A 19,935-nucleotide genomic window follows, 5' to 3' on the forward strand; every position below is an offset into this window, starting at 1 on the left:
CTCTCCCTCTCCCTCTCCCTCTCCCTCTCCCTCTCTCTTTCCTCCCTCCCTCTCTCTCCTATACAGATAGTAACCCCAGTGAAATATTGTGCTTGGGGTTGGAAGAGTCTACCTCCACTTCTCACTTCCTTGAACTCCATAGCAACACATGTCCCCTGTGCTGGGCAGCTGGAGGTGTTCAACAATGACACAGTCACCCAAGCCACAGCTAACAGACTCGAAGTGTGGGAAGGCACACAGCCAAATTCTCTTCCCTAGTGGGTGAATGATGAAGGTGTGGTCACTGGACACACAGAGCCCTGCAGATATCCGCCCACTTCTCCCAGACCCCTTAACACATTCTGGCATCCCCACTGAGGGTAGCCTTCTGAGAACACAGATCCAGATAACACAGGAATGAACAAGGTGCCCATTCATTCCAGTTGTCCTTTCAGTTTATTTGCATAAAATAGATCCCCTGTTTTACCCCTCACTTTCTGGTCTGGCATCAGTCTGACCTCAGAGGGCTTTTGACCTTGTTTTTTTTTTTTTTTTTTTTAAATCAACTCCATTTTTCTAGTGTGAACTGAAAACCAGGCACAATTCAAGCACCTTTAAATTATATTTAGTAAACATCACTCTGAACCCCAAGGTTGCTTTAAATTCACCTTAGTTAAAAATCACAGGTTTTTCCCCTCTTAAGGAGATACACATACTTCCATGCTTCTGTCTGAATGTGAATATATACTAATTTATATTAAGTGATTTCTTATAAAAGTCACTATGTAGAATAAATTTTTGCTATAGACCTAGAATGATCTCAGCTGTAGTAATTAATTTCTGTGTTAAACAGATACAAACCAGCTTTAAAGAAAATGCAGTGTTTTCTTAGTTTACTGGGAAACTATAAGTGCCCTTAGCAAACTCTACTTAAGCAATGTATTTTAAACTCATCCTTCAGAAGTCCCTGTTACCGAGTAACTTCACAGAAATGGCTAACTGTCCAGATACAAGGCTCATTTTCTGTGCTGTTGGCAGGCAGAGAGTTTAAGTTAACAATAAGCTTATTGAAGAATTTACTGCCATTCAGATGTGTTCCTATTTAAACCTTTCAGCCAAGCCAGAGTCAAGAGTTGATCTGCATGCATCATTTTTACTGCTTTTGCCAAGAATTATGTGACTATGTGCCAAAACTAACATAACCACTTGGAATGGGTGGGGTCGTGAGCTCTTAGCCTACGGCCTTCGGCTTGGCCGCATGCCGCCTGTGTTTAGACGATGTGAAAATTCCAAGCCTGTGTAGTCAGTAAACGAGCTGTGATGTCAGCCATAGTTAATAAGTCAGGCTCCCCAAAGGCAGCGTGGTTACCAACCTTGCTGGAACACAGGGTGATGGAGAGCAGGCAAGGGAAGCCCCTCCGTGGCTGCAGGTTCACGGAAATAGGCTTCCAGCCAGGCTGTGCACTGCACCAGGGGCTCTGGCACTCCCTCTGGCCCACCGAGCACCTCAGGAGTAGCTGGGGCCTCTGTGGGACTGCAAAAAAGGATAAGAAGCTTAGTGACCACATGTGTGAAAAGCATACCTACTGCAGCTAATGGGGGAAGGCTGCCAGCCACTCCCCAGTGTGTGTCTCTGCCAGACAGAGAGAGAACTGCAGATAACAGAAACGGTCACAGAGGGATGTTGGGTAGAAAGGCACGGCAGTTCCCATGTCTGCTTTTCTATCTCCAGGTTTATTAAGTGCAGGGAGAGCCCAAATCATGCATTCCAAGTTTCTGCATACACAGTGTCTGGGGATGGGAACCAGCAAATTGACACATAGGAACATCTTGTGTCCTTGGTTTGAGACTGGAAGTCACCATCATCAGGTAATCGCCACTAACATTTTCCCTAAACACCAGGCAATTAGACTATATTATGCATGTCCCATCTCTCACCCTGGATCCTCACAGCAGAGGGGCATCCCTTCTCACATGGCTTTGGGCTCCATCTTTGGAAGCTCCTACGAGTACATGGATCCATATTCCCTCGCACCGATGTGAAGTGACATCACCTTGTGTGTTTAATGCTCTGAGGCTAGCGGGCTGACCCCCTCTTAAGCCTCGGATGTCTAGTTGGAGGTGCTTTAGTAACAAACCATCCTGCTCAATCTCTGCAGGCCCTGTCCTCTGGTGGATGTCCAGGAATTTAAAACTGAAATATTTCATAGCCGCTCTGGATGGTTTCTTACTGCTCCTACATGGGTCCATCTTCTGTTCCTTGATTTAGAGTCCACTGTTCATGCTCAGCTGGGGTCTGCTCCAGGTTTTGCTCCACAGGCTAGGAACACAGGCTGTAAAGGAAGGCCATTTCTATGTTCTGGGCTCTGAGCCTGGAGTTTTACGGCAGACTCGGTTTTCACTTCAATTTTCTGGGATCCACACCCAAGAGGCATAGACTGGATTCGATTTCTCTGGTGATTTTCCCCCTCTTCATTCTCAGGCTCTAAACTAGAGCGTGCTTCTGTATGACTTTCTGGGCCTGGAAAGTGCAGCTTCTCTGGGATTTCTCAGGCAGTCCAGTGTCACAGTGCTCATGAGAAGACAGAAAGGCCAGGATGGTGTAGAGGGCAAAGACTCCTTGGAAGGTTAATCTTGCCAGTCTCCTTTGGCTCCTACATACGGTAAAGGTTGGCACATTCATTCACTCCATGGGTCTTTCTCCACACATGGGCATCCTGACCAGGAGGGGAGATCTTTACACAGCTTTGGGAATGGGGCCCTCCCTACACAGGTGTGACTGGGGGAGCAACTGAGGGCCAGGAGAGCCCAGGTCAGGCTGTCTGAGTAAAGCTGGTGGAGGCCAGGATGGGCTCCACAGACTGGAGTTATCAGAGCTACTGTGGGTCAGTTTTGGATAAAGACTAAAGCAAAACCCAGCAGGGCCAGACCTCAGAGGTAGGGCAGGAAGGTCTCAAGTCACAAGAAGAAGACGAGCTGGGCAAGCAGGGTCAGAAGGTCCTATGGCAGAGTATCCCATGAGCATGAGTGAGGGGGTCTTTAAGTAAGGATCTTACATGTGTGGAGATGCAGGGTACTGGTGCACAGTTCCTTCCCTTTGTGTACTATAGATTTGACTCACTCAGGGCAGTGACACACGTCAGACAGAGCCTTGCAAACAGGCCCATTGTAGATGCTTAACTGCCTACGACAGCGTCTTGGTGAGGGATTTTGTGTCTCCACTGTCTTTGTATCTTTCAACACATATACTTCCAGGGTGGGATGCATAGCAGGGTTCCTCGTGCTGGTTTCAGAGAGGGCAGGAAGTCATTCAGAAAAGGTCTCAGAAGCAGCTAAACACTCAGGCCCCCAGGAAGGAATGGAGGATGGATGGAGAAAGCAGTCACAGTCCTTGAAGATACTGTGGCAGTGGTGGACAGCTGAGGGAAGCAGTCAGGCCTGGAGGGGTCGGGGAGATAGCTGAGCTGGTAGTGCTTGCTGCATAAGTTCGGCCATCTCAGTTTGACTCTTGGTGACCGAGTGAAAAGGCTGGGACCATGGCATATGTGCACATTCAGTGCTGGGGAGGGGAAGACAGCCTAGCCTGCTTGCTGAGTTCCAAGCCAGTGAAAGACCCTGTTTCAAAAAGATGGACACCATCCAAGGAATGACACCCGAGGCTGTCCTCTTCACCCTCCGCCTCCACACACATACAACCAAGCCCTGACCTGGCTGATCCTGGGGCTATCGCAGGCCTTTCTGAAGCTGCTACACAGGGTCCTCATTCAGCCCTGTGCCGGAACAAACAGGTGCAGTGTCAGTTCAAGTCGCTGCTGCCTGTATACCCCAGGTGGGCCCCAGGGATGACAGCTCGCTCCACATGCAGACTACAGGCCTCTCTTGGGAGTCTCCTGGGGAGATGGAACTGTCTCATTGCCCTGACTGTTTTTCCTATTAGCAATGTCTGATCATGGCAGGGAGAACTTCCGCCTGTGCCTGGCTTAGATATTACTCAATTTTAAAGATACATGCTCAGTCATTCTATTCTGGTTCTGTAGCTCACTAAGTGAATGGAGTATCATGGATGTCTAAAAGAAGAGATGGAGAAATATATAATGTACCTTGCCCTCTTGGTCTCTGGGGATAATGGGAGAACTGATGGAAAAGATGTGGTATCTGCTGGAGGTAAGCATGTCCCTCCAGATCAAGGCAGCCAGTAAGCAGCCTGTCATCTTCAGGGTTCACTCCACCTACTCAGACTGGCAGTGAATAAAATTCATGTCCATGTGCACAGACCCTCAACCAAGGACATAGAAGGGAAAGAAAGGTTTGCCTTTTGGTCCTACACCAAGCTACCAACTCTTCACAGAACAACAGGAGTGTAGGTGGGATGCAGTAGGTAGAGTTAAGACAGGTAGCTAACACTGACTAGTACCTCAACATCCAGGGCAGGATGCTGGATGCTGATGGGCCCCAGACATAGGGGTCCTGAGGGACATTGATGTTCACTGTGTGTGGGAGTAATTTAGGCATGGATCTGGGGTTTCTGTATTTCCCAGTGACTGTTCAGAGGCCTCTGCTGCCCATAGTGGCCTTCCCTCCATCTTGTGGAGGGCAAGCCGTGTTTCCTAGCATTTCCCGTTCTTAAAAGGATACGTGAAGAATTTTTATAGTAGTAAAATTCATCTTAAATTGATTTTTTATGCTCGTGCTAAAGATCTCACCTCTGATTCATTCTGGGGTTCTCTTTTTAACTCTTCCTCCATCGGTACTAGATAACTAGCCATGGGTGAAATGTAATTAAACAGCTTTGATTCCGAAGCAAGGATTTATGGGGCTACATTTAAAATGAATGGCTTTAAACACACACATAAAACCAGATTTTTAAAGCCATGACACAAATTTCCATTTCTACAATAAAATGAAATTTATTCTCTTGCCCTGCCCTCTTCCTCCAACCTTCCCCCGCTGTTCGTCCAGGAAAGTGCTATGGTGTGACAGCAGCACTAACAGCTGCTCTTATGATGGAGGAGTTTCTCCAGACCTCCCTGCTGACGAACCCTGAAACTAACAATTAGGGGCTTCGGGCCTCACTCTTTTAAATACCACATCCAGGGTTCCTCAGCACCAGCCCTGAACAGGATGCAAACCCCTGAGAACTGCTCAGTACTGCACTTGGCATCCTTTGGAAACACTTGCTCCAACCCCAGTGGTTGACTTCAGTCCAGCTCTCTAGGTCAGCATGTTATCTGTTCCCGTGGAGGAATAGAGCAGTGAAGACTGGGACACAAGCTCCCCTTTTGCTCTTTAACTTGGCATTGGAAGAAGGCTGAGGGCTGAAAACAGAGACTTCACTTCCTTAAGCTATCATGGGAGGATGGAGGATGCATTTTAACATATCGAGGTTCAGGTCAACTGAGGCCTGTTCCTCAAGGGTTTCCTCAAGAAACTAACAACTGTTTCTAATTCCAGGACAAGTGTATGCTGCCTTCTGCAATTGTGAAAACAGGCCACATGCAGTTGTGTTGCCACATATATCTATGTAAGGGTCTCAACCCATTTCCCTCCCTTGGCTTTGAGAGAGGACTACCCATGGTGCATGGCGGTGTGGACCATGTCTTTCAAGATTTCACTCAATAAAGAAAAGTGGCTCCACAGCCCCAGTCCAGACTTATAGTAGATGAGCAGCTGTTCTTCCTGGGTGAAGTTTGCATGCCAAGACATGGACACCATCAGGAACAGAACATAAGATTGGTATGAGACAATAATTCAGTCAAGACTAAGGGAGATGGCCCCAGTGCTGTGGTGTGTGCATCTTGTCTTCTGAATCCTGTCCAGTTAGTTAACTACTGAGTGGAGACCGGAGATGGCAAGGCTCTGTGCAGCAAAGCCATAGCCTCCTATAGGAGCCTTGCCTGGGGTCTCATTCTTTACCAAGTGATGACATGTGCATGCCATGCTACAAGGGGAGCATAAAGGGCACACCTGTCAAAGCCTCCTCCCATCTTTCCCAGAGTACAGATTTGCCCAATAATTTGAAATATGGCCCAGCCCATTGGAGACTTCAGTATACAGATCTTGGGATGCTTCAGAAGGTCCTTGGAGGAGAGAATCACTAAAAGCTCATTTCTCAGTGACTTCTACCTCCCCAAGACAGTAAAATAAACATACTTGCTTTAAACACCATGGGATGTAAGAAAATAGGCTATGATTTCTTTAGAATCATTCACATGTGACAGGACCATGTAATGACAGTCACCCTTAAGATGGGTGTTGCTATGGGACAATCAGGATGCAGAATGACAAGATCACATGCTCATGCCATTTCCTCTGTGACCCACCCTCTCCCTCCCCCACCCTCAAAGATGACTTTTCAATCTATGCTTTGGGAATGTTCACTATGACAGTAGAGGGTCATACACAAAGAAAGCTATAGACCAGATTTCTTCCAGACTCTGGCAAGGAGCCAATGTAGGCTGTGTCCTTCAACCTGGTATAGAGGAAGCCGCGTGGCAACATGTGGAGTTCCTGGCAGGGCTCTTAATAGGAGGAGAGCTGAGGCTATGCACAACATACTGGACAGCCTCAGGTGAGGAGCATTGCCAAGGCCAAGCACACCTTGCCTTCTCTGGCTTCCAGTGTGTGGTGTGGAGGGCAGGGGGAGCCTCCGGGACTCTGGGATAGAGCTCGAGACTTCACAGGCTCACTGAGGTACAACAGCAGCAAAGGTGACTTTATAAACACCGTGTGGAGATGTGCTCTGCCGTGCTGGCACGAGCACAATTATGTCTAATTTAGAAGATCTCTAGCCGAGTGGCTTGTGTTTGATGGATGTGTCCTGCATCTAATTACACCTTCCCACTAAAACTCAGGCATTTTTCTTCCAGGGGTAGGATTGAAGACGAGAAACAAACTATGCTGCCTGCTATCAATAAAGACCACTTTTTAGAAAAAGACAGGCTGAATAAAGCCTTTAAACTTCCCGTTCCAACTCAGTGAAGATCTGATCCCATTCACGGCTTACTGGGGAGAGTGCCCACATAGGTGGCCCCTTCCTCGGGCACCTGTAGCCAACTGTGCAGACAGAGGGGACGTGAAGATGAGGCACATAGGACAACAGCAGTGGCTCCCACTTATGCCTTTCAGACAACCCCATGTTTGAAGGGAGTTGCCAAGGACTCTCAACTCTCCTGCCAGTTCATGAAGGACAGATGATGAGGTACGGCTCCCGAGCACTGCTTGGTGGCAACATTCACATGTGTATTTGACAGCCACTTTTCCAGAGTGGTTTTAGGACATAGGATAGAAAAGGGGGAGTTAAAGAGCTGATGCTAACGTTAAGAAAGAGCAACTTCAACAAAGAAGCTGAGCCAGAGGTGATGAACAGAGGCACACCGATATGAATCCACTATTGTACTGGGGTCACGCTGCTCAGCGACACTAACAGGGCTGTGGTAATGACCTCACCACACGAGCTAGTGTCACAGATTTCTTACCCACCCACCCAAAGGACAGTATTTTCTACAATGAACAATAAGGATAATAAAAGTAAATGTTGCAATTCCTTTCTGTCAAGTTCATGCACACCTGGGAAGAGGGGATCTCAGCTGAGGAGCTGCCTTCACCTGACTGGCCTTTTGGCAAGTATGTAGGACATTTTCTTGATGAACTATTGATGTGGAAGGACCCAGCCCACTTTGTGTGGTGCCACGCCTGGGCGGGTGTCCTGGACTGTATATATGTATATGTGTAAATGTATGTGTGTGTGTGTGTGTGTGTATGTATGTATGTATGTATGTATGTAAGCAGGCTGAGCAAGTCAGGGTAAGCAAGCTGGAAGCAGTACTCTTCTGTGGCCTCTGCTTCAGCTCCTACCTCCAGGTTTGTCCTGACTTCCCTCAGGATGGTCTATGATATAGAAGTATAAGCCAAACCAACCCTTCCTCTCCCTCTGGCTCCATCAGTGTTTTATCACAGCCACAGAAAGTAACATAGGACCAATAAATACGAAACAGTGACGGATTTTAGCATGTATAAAATGCTAGTTAGTATTTTAAAACAAGAACACACACCACTCATAACAAGAGAGTTTATGAATGACATTTAAGAGCCTTGTTTTGGTACCTGCTATGGCTTGGTTCTGAAATGTCCTCTAAAGGCCTATGTGGTAAAGGCCTGATCACCAGCCTGTGGCACTATGGAAGGTAGTAGAATCTTTAGATGTGGCCTAATTGGAAAGAGTTAGTCACTGGGTGTGCTCTTGAAAGTCATATCGAAGTCATGGCCCCCTCCTTTCTTTCTCCCAACTGCAGTGAGGTGAGCAATCTTCTCAAACATGCGTTTCTACCACGATGTTCTGTTGCACAGAGGCCTGAGACAGTAGGAGCTAAGTGACCACAGACTGAAAACATGGCCCAAATAAACAGCTCTTCTTTAAAAATTCTGAATCCTGGGTGCTTTATCATAGCATCAGGAACCTGACCAACAGAGCACATATCTTCAAAGAAGCATGCTCACCCAATGGAAGGCTTCCTATTATGTCAGACAGGCCAATGGGCAACAAAAGCAGCCATTTCTAGAAGGAGGACAGAAACTGGTCAGCCTACAGGAAAAGCAGTGATACCCTTTACCTATAGCAGACAGTTCCGACATCCAATGGGCAGTACATCCTTGAGCTCTTCCTGTGGGGCTCGTGGCCCCTTTGTCCCTGACACGGGTTCTATTTTTATAATACCATCAGAAGCCATCACATGATATCTGTCCCAGGGAAAACAGTATGAGGAAGACAGTATGAAATTTAGCAACTTTCCATTTAATGGCTTTGGATGGGAAAAAGAAGGCTGCTAAAGCTGGGTATCAATTTTTCATGTGCACACCAATCCTTCAAAATTTTAGGCTCATTAAGGTAAGTGAGGTAGAAGGATTCTAAGTTCAAGGTCAACCTGAGTTACATAATGAGACTTTATCTCAAACAACTCAAAATCTGAGGCTTGAATAAATTCCAGATCCTAAATAAAACCACAAAAGAACTTACTATAGTGTTTTAAAACATCTGCAAAAAAGGAGAAAAGTTTATGTAAAGTTTAAACTCCTCCCAATAAGGATTACATATTTTTCTGAAAAAAAAACCCACACTTATGTCTTAAAACATATCAGCAATTAAAACCATACTGTAATTTAAATTACACAGTTTAAATACTACATGCAAGTGATTAGAATGTCCTTAAAAAGGCTATATGTACCTTTATACCTTTTAATGTAAGTTATTAAAAGAAAAATTCTATTTTATCAACACTTTAACATATCATTAAAAGTCTCTACTATTTGACAGATGAAGATAAAAACACCCTAAAACTACAGATGAATGATCAGGTCCCTAATGATTCCAAAACAATTATAGGATGCAGAGCAATCTAGTTAAATTTTATTCAAAAGCTGACTACACTTGTGTTTTCTTTTATTTTTCTATCAAGAAACCCATGAGGCTTAAGCACAATTCATTATGTATGAGACCCCACTTGCAGCGCTCGACTGTTGATTAATAGCAAAGTTTGCTGTATGTGCGCCTGCAACATTAGACGCATACAATATGCTAACTTATTCTTTCGCTGAAACTAATTATTTACAAAAATGACTACTTGAGACTACAATTTATTAAATGCATGCATCCAGTCTCAATTTGGCCCCCAAAGACAGCCTGGAATGAAGATCTTTTACTTGATGTGACAACTTCTGGAAACACTGTTATTAATATTGTAAATGTGGCAAATAAAGAGTTCAAATAGCCTCACGTCTATGTTGCCTTTGCCTCCTTCCGCCAAGCAGCTTTTTTAACAGAGAGGCTTTTTAACGTTCTAGCCACAGAAGGTACTTGCCGCTCTCATAGTTTAATTTAGCTTCTTAAAATAAAAATGCTTACACATCTGTAAAAATGCAAGAGTCATCCTCTGGCTCACCACATTGCTGGGATTTCCAAAAGGGTATTTCCCAAAGGATTTTTTTTGGGGGGGCATGGGTAGCAATTCTTCACCACCACCACCACCACTCCGCCGTCCTTGAAAAAGGAACATTAGTATGTAGGCTGACTACACCCAGAGCTTATCACTACCTTATCTTTTCAGGGGTCTCAAATAGGGCATCTGGTCAACCACTTTTCATCTTCCCAGCAGACTAGCTTCATTGTGGCATGCATGGCTGCAAACAGCCACTTGCTGGGAACATCCTCTGCCTTCTGGTTTCTCTGTTGGACTAACCTATACACACCCAGAGTTTCATCTTCTGGGGCTTCCAAGGACTCCACCCTGGCCTTATTCTACCAAGTTCCAGTGTGCACCCAAGTCCTCAGAGTAAAGAAATCCTTTCTCCTCATGTAATAAGAGCAGTCAATATCTGCTCATAAGGCAGGATGAAAGTGTATACGACTGTTATGTGCTGTGTACTAACAAGTCTATGTTCTTAAGGATTTACAAGGACATCTAGAAGATGCTCTGGAACATATGATGTTAAGGACTGGGGAATGAATCCCCAGGGAGTGGGCCCCTTTTCTCCATAGGAGCAAGAGTTGAGAGATAAGAATACACAGCAGGAGTTGGGGAACCTCAAGCCAGTTTGTCCAGAGGGGGTAAAGGAAGGCTGTTTTAGTGTCATGTTATCCTACATTCTGGCTCTCTACATTGTTAACAGGCAAGGTGACTGACTGGGACGTCCTAGTGGCAAGCCTATTCATATCATATGACTACCAAATAAGTAGCCTTGGGAAAGCAGGGTCCTTTAAAGATTAGTACTCATTGAACCTAGGAAAACAACCCAAGACAAACCCTCTGTCCAGATTCATTGTTTATTATCAAGGCTTAGGACATACCAGACATATGATTAAAAGCTATTTGGTGACTTGTCCATACAACATAATATTCCTTTACTCAAGTAAGAGGTCTTACTGTGTAGATGTTTCCTCTGAATTTAAAAAAAAAGTCTCTCCTGAAAGGAAGGAGGCTCCTTAAGACTCGGGAAGCTCATGAAACTTACAAGGCTCAAGAAACTGAGAAAGCAAATCCTCAAGGCTTCCTACTGGGCTTATAGGTAGTGAACAATCACTGAGAAAGAGAAGAGACTCATTAATGGAGATGCCTATAAGGTGTGCAAGGAGCTCCAGAGATGGAGCTCTTTTGAGTTGTTTTCCATCCTGGAATTGGGTTTTTTGTGATGCTGTTAGGGAGTCTTTCAAGCTCTCTCCAGGGTACTATAATAAATGCACTTATTCACTAAACTATACTTGGTTGGAACTGTTTCTCTGGCCTGTTCTTGGTGGCATATCTCAGGAACACAGATGATTGTTGACATCTTCCTAGAAAAGGTCACAGAATAGGCCTATTCCCTGAATATCTCAAACCTATCACCGTCCCAGTTTTTGAAACCCCATTAGTGAGGCTTAGATTGACTAGACTATAACCCTGTCTTCAAGGCATAACAAGATGGTAAATTAGCGTGGGGCTTTGTAAAGAAGCCAAACCATGAACACTCCACCAAGACTTTTTGGAGAGCAGACCCAGCCTTGTTAATTCATCTAGCATATTCTTGGCACATAATATTTGTCTGATGAACAAATATCTTGTGTAGGTGCAAAGTTGTTAAAGGAGACCCATCATACCTCGTGTACCCAATACACCTGTTTTCAGATTCTGTTTCTCCAATGAATAACTTGCTGAGAACCATTCTGTAATGAGAATAACCAGAGATTTTCTAGACAGTAGAAGTTATATCTCTTAGTCTTCCCAGACTTGCTTGCAGGTTGCAGAATAATGGAGTTTGCTAAGGCTGGGGAATAGGCCTTACATCCAATTTTCATTCGCTTCAATGGACTCATTACAACTAGAGCCTGGGAAATGGTGCAGATTTGAAGGCATAAGATGAAGATTTCCTTTATGTCTGATCATCCCCACTGACTGCACGATGTGGAAAACAAACAAACAAGCCAAAAGTCAACAGTTAAAAGCAAAGCCTTGAGCCTTATCCTCCTGCAAAAAGTGTTGAATCCCATCAGGTAAAAAGGTCACAGACCGAGGCCACATTGCCACTCCTCAGTTTTTCATCATGATTCTCCATCTGGCAAGAGAAAGCCACTGAGTCATTACCAGAGGAAGATTGAAGAGTTCCTACTGGAGAGAACCATCCCACTACCTATGGCACGCAGCAGCCTTGCTCTGAAGGCATTAACTTCCCTAGGCCAGAGGAGAATTCGAGGACCATGAAGAAGAAGCCCACTTCTGGCACACAGCAGCACGTCATCCCACTCCTGCTGGGAGGGTGGGAGATAGGCAAAAATGGGTGGAGATTCCTAGAGGCAAAGAACCTGAAGATGATGACAGGACCTACTCTAGCCCCAGAAGGAAGTGGGGCCAGGAAGCCAGGTTCATTTCTGACATCTCTTCCTCTCCAAAGCAGGTAGAGGTACCTGCAACCTTTGTTAAGGAACAGACTTCTTCCCTGAGCCCACAACACAAAAGAATGAATTTGATGTTAACATGGCTAAAGCCTATCACCCCAATTCAGTTCATGGACTGGACCACCATGTAGCTGAGAGACTAACTCTGCCATCATGCTGTTCAGAGGAAAGAAATGTTCATTTTAATAGTGAAGCATCTGACTTAAAATTTAAAATAGTAACTAAATATGCTGAAGATGAGACCTCTTTTATTTTCCAAGAAGCATTAGATAAGGATTGACCTCCAAAGGGTTTAGCCCCATTAACTTGCGTACTGGGCTCATTAATAAATAATCCTGCCACCAAATTACCTGACTTGTAAATTGGTTTGTACAGTTCTAAATAAATAATAGATAGTTCCATATTATCAAACACTGTGGCATTTTCACAGAGAAGCCCAGCATGCGATACATAATAGCACAACCCTTTTCCACTGGACAGTTGCTCGCTTCTGAGAAAGCCCTAGTTTTTCCCATGAACCGCTGCAGCTGGGACATGTTAGCTGGTCATGTTAGCTGGTCAGTGGAGTAAAAAATACTGTACTTAATATCGCACAAGTATATTGAGTATGCATTAGTGGCCAAACAATCTTAAGCAACTATTAAATGGACAGTTAATGTAATTGTATTTTAAAACACTGAGGTCATATTTAATTTTGAATTGAAACTCTTAAAATGCACTTTTTGGCAAAGAATATAGAGTAATAAAACAACATTAACCACAGGAAAAAAAATCCTAAAACTCACATTATTAAAATAAATCTTTCTTCCAGAGCACTGATATTTGCAAGAAGTGGATTACAAGAAGCAGAAAACATTTGTGCCTTTTCAAGCAGTATTGTCACTGGCAGGAGAAGCCAGGGTTTCAACCCGGGATGAGATCACACTTCGAACAGGGCTCAGCTGCATGCCTACCCTCTCTTTGGTCTTGGCGCTGGCCACTCTCCCAGGACCTGTCTTCCTTCCAGGGACTCCAGCTCAGTTCAGCTACACCCTTGGCCCTTCTAATAGAAACTCCACCAAGGGAAGAGCCTGATTATGTTCCAAAGTGGGAAGCAGGAGTAAAGGGGTAGGAGCGGGCTGCAGAGCAGAGCACACCCTGCTGCAGAGCAGCTGAACCTGGCCCTTTAACGGCTCCTGCCCCATGCTGCTTGCAAAGTCCTATTTTATATGCCGTCTCCTCATTTTCAAAAGTCAGCGTGGCCCTCTGGGATGCTGTCACACCTCAAGCAGCCTGGTCAGGTCTGTGGACCATGAGCCTGAGTTAGTTCCAGGGTATCCCAGGGGAGGGGGTCACAGGGCTTTCTAGCCAAAACAGCCAGACACTTATTTATAGCTGTTCTGACAGCAAGCTAAGGAAAGACCCCTTCACGTAAGCCCTGGAGCCTAGAGTAGCATTTCTGAGTTCTTAGATTGACATTAGGGCTTTGCCACTGGAACTAGGGATGAATAGAAAAGGAGGGGCCATCCTCCTGAGGACAGTCTCCAAAGGAACTCTGGTACAGGTGTTCGTAGCTTGGGTCTCTGTGCCAGCATATGTATCTTCCTACAGACACCTGTTCTTGCAGTCAATCCAATTTCCAGTCTTTTCCTCCTTCCGTCCTTCCCTCTCTCCCTTAGATAGGGTCTCATATATTTCAGGCAGGCCTCAAGAACTATGTAGATGGACATAACCTTGAACATCCAAAGCTCTTGCCTCAACCTCCTGAGTGCTGGAATTACACACACATACCACCACTCTGAGTTGGATGTGATGCTGGGACTAGAACCCAAGGCTTTGTGCATGGAGACAAGCACTGTACTGAGCTACATTCCATGCCCTAGAAAAGGGAATTCTTATGTGAAAATATCTTCCAACTGCAAACCTCTGCCACAGAAACACCGTTTTATGTTTATACTGGTTAGATATTTAAGATTTTAACTGCAGCAGACTACCAGCTTGTACAAGCCCCAGTGCTTGGATCCCTGGAAATGAAGACTCTACCCAGAGAGCATGGGCATGCAGGAGTGATTGCATTTCTGCCTATTGCCATTCTTGAGCAGCAGTTGGTTAATGCTGCCTCAGGGGTGTGGGTGCAAAATATAAGCATTCATGACTATCTTCTGGGAAACCCTTTCACAGATGTAAATCCTCTGTGTTGTAAATAGTTCAGTCTTAGGATACACAGACCTTAGGAAGTTCACTCCGTGCCCTACTAAGCTCCATTACAGAGCTGTGTTCCCCGTGGAGTAAGTACTGGACATTACTTCCCTCCCATACTGGGGGCTGATGATGAGGAGTGGCCACAGGCTCTGCTGTCAGCTGCAAAGTCCCCTGAGCACCTGCATAGGCCAAAACTGCCCTGGGTGTTTCCACTTGCACCAAAGTTATTTCATGGTTTCCTTCAGAACCACCGAGAGCTTTGCTCTCCTTTATCTTGTTCAGCCCTTCAGCTAGTCCCCAAGCACCAGACTCTTCTGGGTGGTACGGTAGCTACCACTGAACTCCTATCACCTCTTACTCTGGTTCCCATTTATCCTTACACAGGCTTCTCAAGGCTTCCCTGGCCCACAAGCCTGTATGGGATAAACCTGGCTGACTACCTGCTTTTGTAAACAAAAGTTTTGTCAGCACTCAGCCATGCTGATTTGCTTCTGGATACAGCTCCAGAATCGAGAAGTGTCTAGGATATTCCTCTATAATCTGGTCCCACACAGGAGGATTCTGGGACCCTTGATTTAAACTCATATGGTCCTTTTTTTGTCTGCTTGGAAGATACCACTGAGCTAGGGTTACCAGGTGGCTCCCATCACTCCTGAGCCCACAACCCTGTGTGGGTCTGCCTACCTGTATTGCACCAAATATATCTTCTTCTTTAGGCCCTAACTCAACTTTGTGTTAAGTCTGTTCACCTGCCCTGGCCTATGCACAGGATGACACTAAAAGCACAAGTCATTCTGGATGATGGCTAGCTGATCCATCCCTGCTCTGGGTCCCAGGCACTCTGTCTGATCTGTCCTATCTAGTTCTATAGTAAGACAGGAGCTAGAATCAGGATTTGGTCTTTGCTGATCAGGAAATGTGACTTTACGTTTTTCAAAGCCTACTTTTAATGATAGTTCTTAAATGCTTTAACCTCCCTTCTAGCTCGCCATCCACCAGGGATAGTGGAAAAGAAAGGATTCAAAGGGAAGTGGACCTGTTTAGAAATGGTTCTTTGGAGCAACTCCTATCTGCATTGTCAGAAAACCAGCAGTTCAGTTCATAGGTTAGCAGCGGCAGCTCGATCTACTCGCAAACACTTCACAGATATACCAGCAGTCTAGTTCAGTAGTATTGGGATAGCAGCAGCAGTGGCATGACCTAGCAGGAACAGCCAGGCCCCAGCCAAATCAGGGGAATCACCAGGGTCAACAGGAACATGCCAGGAAAAGTTCTCAGCTGTGTCTCTCTCCATGAAATGAAGATTAGCGAAGATACAAAACCCAGAAGCTTTGCACAGCTAGCTCTACAAGCAAGCCTCAAGCTCCTCTCAGTCTGTCAAGTCCTATTTATACTCTCTCCAAACATCATGTGTCCTTCATGGGTCTTGCCTTAGCACATGAATATGTCTTACAAAACTCCATGTGTGTCTATCTCAGCTGACATTACTCTGCCAATCTGCATATGAGTCCGCAGTGGAAATAGCAAGAAACCACAGCACACCACCAGAAACATTTTGGTGCATTTCTCTCTATTGGTGTCCTGACAAAAATGAGCTCACCTATGCAGTGTAAGGCGGACCAACACATGCGTGTCACTAGCAAAGAATCCATTATCACGTGTCCTTTCATGTGCTTGTTTTAGCAGAACATCCTTTCACTTGTGTCTGCTTCAGAAAAACACTCCTTTATGTGCTTGCCCCAGAAAATACCATCCAACACAACTGATGTTGCAAAGAAACCAAAGTTTCCACTTCAAGGAAACCAATGTTTAATAGAACCAGACCCTGTCCAAGGCACCAGCTATGAAAAGCTGAGTGGGATCTAAAGCCAGACTGCCCTGAGTCTGAGTGGGGCCACCCTGGCATATCTCCAGCAGCCAGTCTTGCTTCCACACACAGAAGCTCAGGTCACAAAAGCCACTTCAGTTCCACATGCACAGTTCTCATACTATCCTGCCTTGTTCTGCAGTGTCCCTTAGCCAGGCCACTTTCTCTGGACTCTCTCCTCCTAACTCCCCTATACACAATCACAGCCTGTAGGGATCTGGCTCATGGTACATCACCTGGTTGTCTGCAAGTCTCCCACCTTCCCCTTTATTTGAAACCCACAGCCCCAAGGGCACTGTCCTTACCAAGGTAGGGGACGGTCCCAGTTACTGTACCAAGTCTTCTTACACCCGACAGCACCACCTTTCTTCTTCAAACGTCCCATCATTTGCTCTGAAGCTCACTTCTGTGGGCTTCATTCTAACTATTGGGCAAGGCTCTAGGAGGACTCTAGCTCTGGGCATTATTTACCTTAGCATGAGAACCTGCATAGGCTAGACAGAAGCACCACCCTCAGATGCCCGTGCTCCACCACTGCTCTGAAGGTCACCTGTAGGCTGGCTGTGACTCCAATCCAGATGCAATATAAAATCATGTAGCTTCTGCAACACAGAGCATTGCTAGGCTCCCTGCTGCTGTCACTGCTGAGCCTGAAATCTTCCTGATAGTCTCGAACGTGTCTGGTTTGTGTATCTCCCTCCTTTAGTGTTAACTAATCCATTCTTACCAGGCTTGGAAACCACAAGAGCCTTAGAACCAGCCCACCTATGCGTCAGTCATACCCACAGCACCTCCACAACACACACATTCATTCTTGGATCCTGTGGGGTCCATGCTTCTGTTCTGCTAATAAACTCTCTGCAGCTCATCATGTATACAGAGATCCACACTATCTGATACCAATGGCCTTGGTGTAGGCTTGGCTCTAACACATTTGCCCTGCAGCCTCTGCCAAGTATAAAGCACTCCTTGGCCTAGTCTCCTCCCAGATCTACACTGTGATCACTGCCAAGCACCCAGCACTGCTAGCTGACGCCCTCCCAGCTCTGTACTCTTGATCTGTGCCAAGCACCCAGTAGCCCCTAGCCTGTGCTCTCCTAGCTTTGCATCCTGATCTTTGCCAAGCACATGGCATCAACCCTCTGGATGCTGCCCTCCCAGCTCTATCCTGACTTCTGCCAAGTACACTGCACTCCCTGGCTGGTATCTTGCCAGACTCTATACCCTGATCTCTGCCACACACACAGCAGCTGCTGGCTAATTTCCCCAGTTTTCTTCACAGATGGCACACCAAGGAACCTGTAAGCATAGCTGTACCTCACTTGGTACAGGTACTCCTTGAAGAACAAGTGTGGGTGGCTCACATGCTCTCTTTGCTTTCCTGAGCTTACCACAAGTCCAACCTTTCTTTAGGCAACTCTGAACCATTCATAGCAACTGGCACCAGTGTCTCTTGTGATGTACTCAGAGCCTTTGGTGAACTGTTAATGAGGAAATGAAAACTTTAAGATGAAGAGAGATGGAGGCAAAGAGATTGGAGTGAGTATACTTACAGGGAGGACTTGGAGTGATCCTAAGCATTTGGATGCACTCTGAAGCCAGGTTGTGTTCCCCTTATAATTGACATTTTCATGCATTCTCAGAGAGCCTCACCCTTCAACTTCTAACCTCAGACTAACTGAGCACAGGCTAGTAAGTATGGCATAAACATCAGAGCCTTTGAGTGTTTACTAACCACCTCTTTGTTTTGATTAAAACTTGAAATATCAAGAACTGACAGTCTAAATCATATTCAAGCAACATAAGGGTAGTTTCAGTCCCACCCAGAGTCCAAGAGTCTACAGATACTCATGGACATAAGACCTGGCTGGATGAGTCATAAAGACTTAGTTTTTAATATCTCCCCATCCCATGTTATAGGGCCAAATTAATTTAAAATATTGCACAGCTTCAGATGGCTCTTGGCCTGTCATCTGTCCTCTCCTGGGCATTGTTTTGTTGGTTTGGCACAGAAATCACCAGAAGGTCAAAGCATCAAGATCACTCTTGCCAAGTCCCACTAACTGCCCTGAGTATGACCATGAGCTGAGCCAAGAATCTTTTCAACTCCTCCAACACATGAGGCTGTTTGCCGACAAGCACAGTGTCTCCAAGACAGCAACAATATCACAGAACACAGACAAAAGCTGTAGAAGGTGTGTGCATGTGTCAACTGAGAGACTCACTCAGTAAAGTGCTTGCTGCACAATCATGAGGACCTGAGTTCGATCCCCAGTGGCCCTGTCAAAGCCATGTGCCGGACTTCGGATCTGTAATCCCAGAACTGGAGATTGGAGAAAGGAGAATGCCTTGGCCTTGTTGGTCAGTCAGTCTATTCAAATCACTTTGTTCCAGGTTCAGTGAGAAGTCTTGTTTAAAAAAAAAAAAAAGATAGGAAGAAACTGAGGAAGACACCCAACGTTGGCCTTTGTCATTCTTCTGCCTGCTCATTCATACATGTGCATGAACACACACACACACACACACACACACACACACACACACAGAGTCACAAAGAATAACTCACAAGCTACCATCCTCTTGGTCCTCACTAGGCCCTTTTCCCTAGTTAAAGATTGGAAGTCATCCTGGTAACTATGCATATAACTAAACAAACTTCAACTATATTTTTCCAAAAACCAAACCAGAATTGAGGGTGGAGTTGGATCTGGAGTTTGTGAGAGTGTAGTTGCCCTGATTATTATTTTCACTAAATATTTTATAAGGAAAATTAAATATAAAACACAAATTAGAAATGAATTAACTTGACCATTAACAAAGGGTCAAAAAGAAGCAACTCTTAAAATGATTGAAAAGAAAAAGAAAAAAAGAGGGCCAGGGTGAGAGCTCATTCTATCAGTAAAGCACTTTACCCACAGTAGGGCAACAAAGCTTGTGTGGTGACAGCATCTGTAATCCCAGTGTTGAGGAAGCAGACATAGGCAGATCCTGGGGCTCACTGGCCAGCCAAGCTAGCCTATGGGGTTCCTTGTCTTACCAACCAACGTGAATGGCATCTGAGGAGCAATACCTAGGGTTGGGTCCTCTGGCCCCCATTACACACACAGGTGCACAAGTATTCAACTATACATAGGCACCTACACACAGAAGACACATGTGCTCACATACATACATCATACAGTGAATCAAGGTACTGAAGGCCCAGAGGCCTAGTACGAGGGTGTCACTGAGGCAACAGCTCTCTTCCCCATCTTACTGTAGTGTTTGTGCTGAGGCTGAGGCCAAGAGCTGAGTCTAGACACTCACAGAATACTCTCTGTCCTTGTGGACATTGACTAGATAGCACACGTGGACTTGTGTGTCATGGATAACTGGCTAGTGCTTCACCTTGCCCTTCACAAACATTATTCCTGTCTCCTGAAATATTATTTATTCATGAGATGTCACTAATAACAGGCATACAGAAAATACCAGCCTGCCACCACCT

At 45.5% G+C, this 19,935-nt stretch overlaps 1 protein-coding gene across 6 annotated transcripts in view; it reads right to left on the reverse strand.

Moving 5' to 3' along the window:
• The window catches only part of Mgmt (O-6-methylguanine-DNA methyltransferase), a 225,808-nt gene that overhangs the window by 38,922 nt on the left and 166,951 nt on the right, over window positions 1–19,935 (reverse strand). For all 6 annotated transcript variants that reach the window (XM_028780236.1, XM_028780233.1, XM_028780237.1 and 3 more), the window contains one exon: window positions 1,353–1,513. In XM_028780236.1, the coding sequence (XP_028636069.1) occupies window positions 1,353–1,513 (161 nt within the window). The remainder of the gene's footprint in view (window positions 1–1,352; window positions 1,514–19,935) is intronic.

The sequence above is a fragment of the Grammomys surdaster genome, unplaced genomic scaffold (assembly GCF_004785775.1).
Source record: "Grammomys surdaster isolate TR1022 unplaced genomic scaffold, NIH_TR_1.0 366, whole genome shotgun sequence".
In the NCBI taxonomy this organism is placed as follows: Eukaryota; Metazoa; Chordata; class Mammalia; order Rodentia; family Muridae; genus Grammomys; species Grammomys surdaster.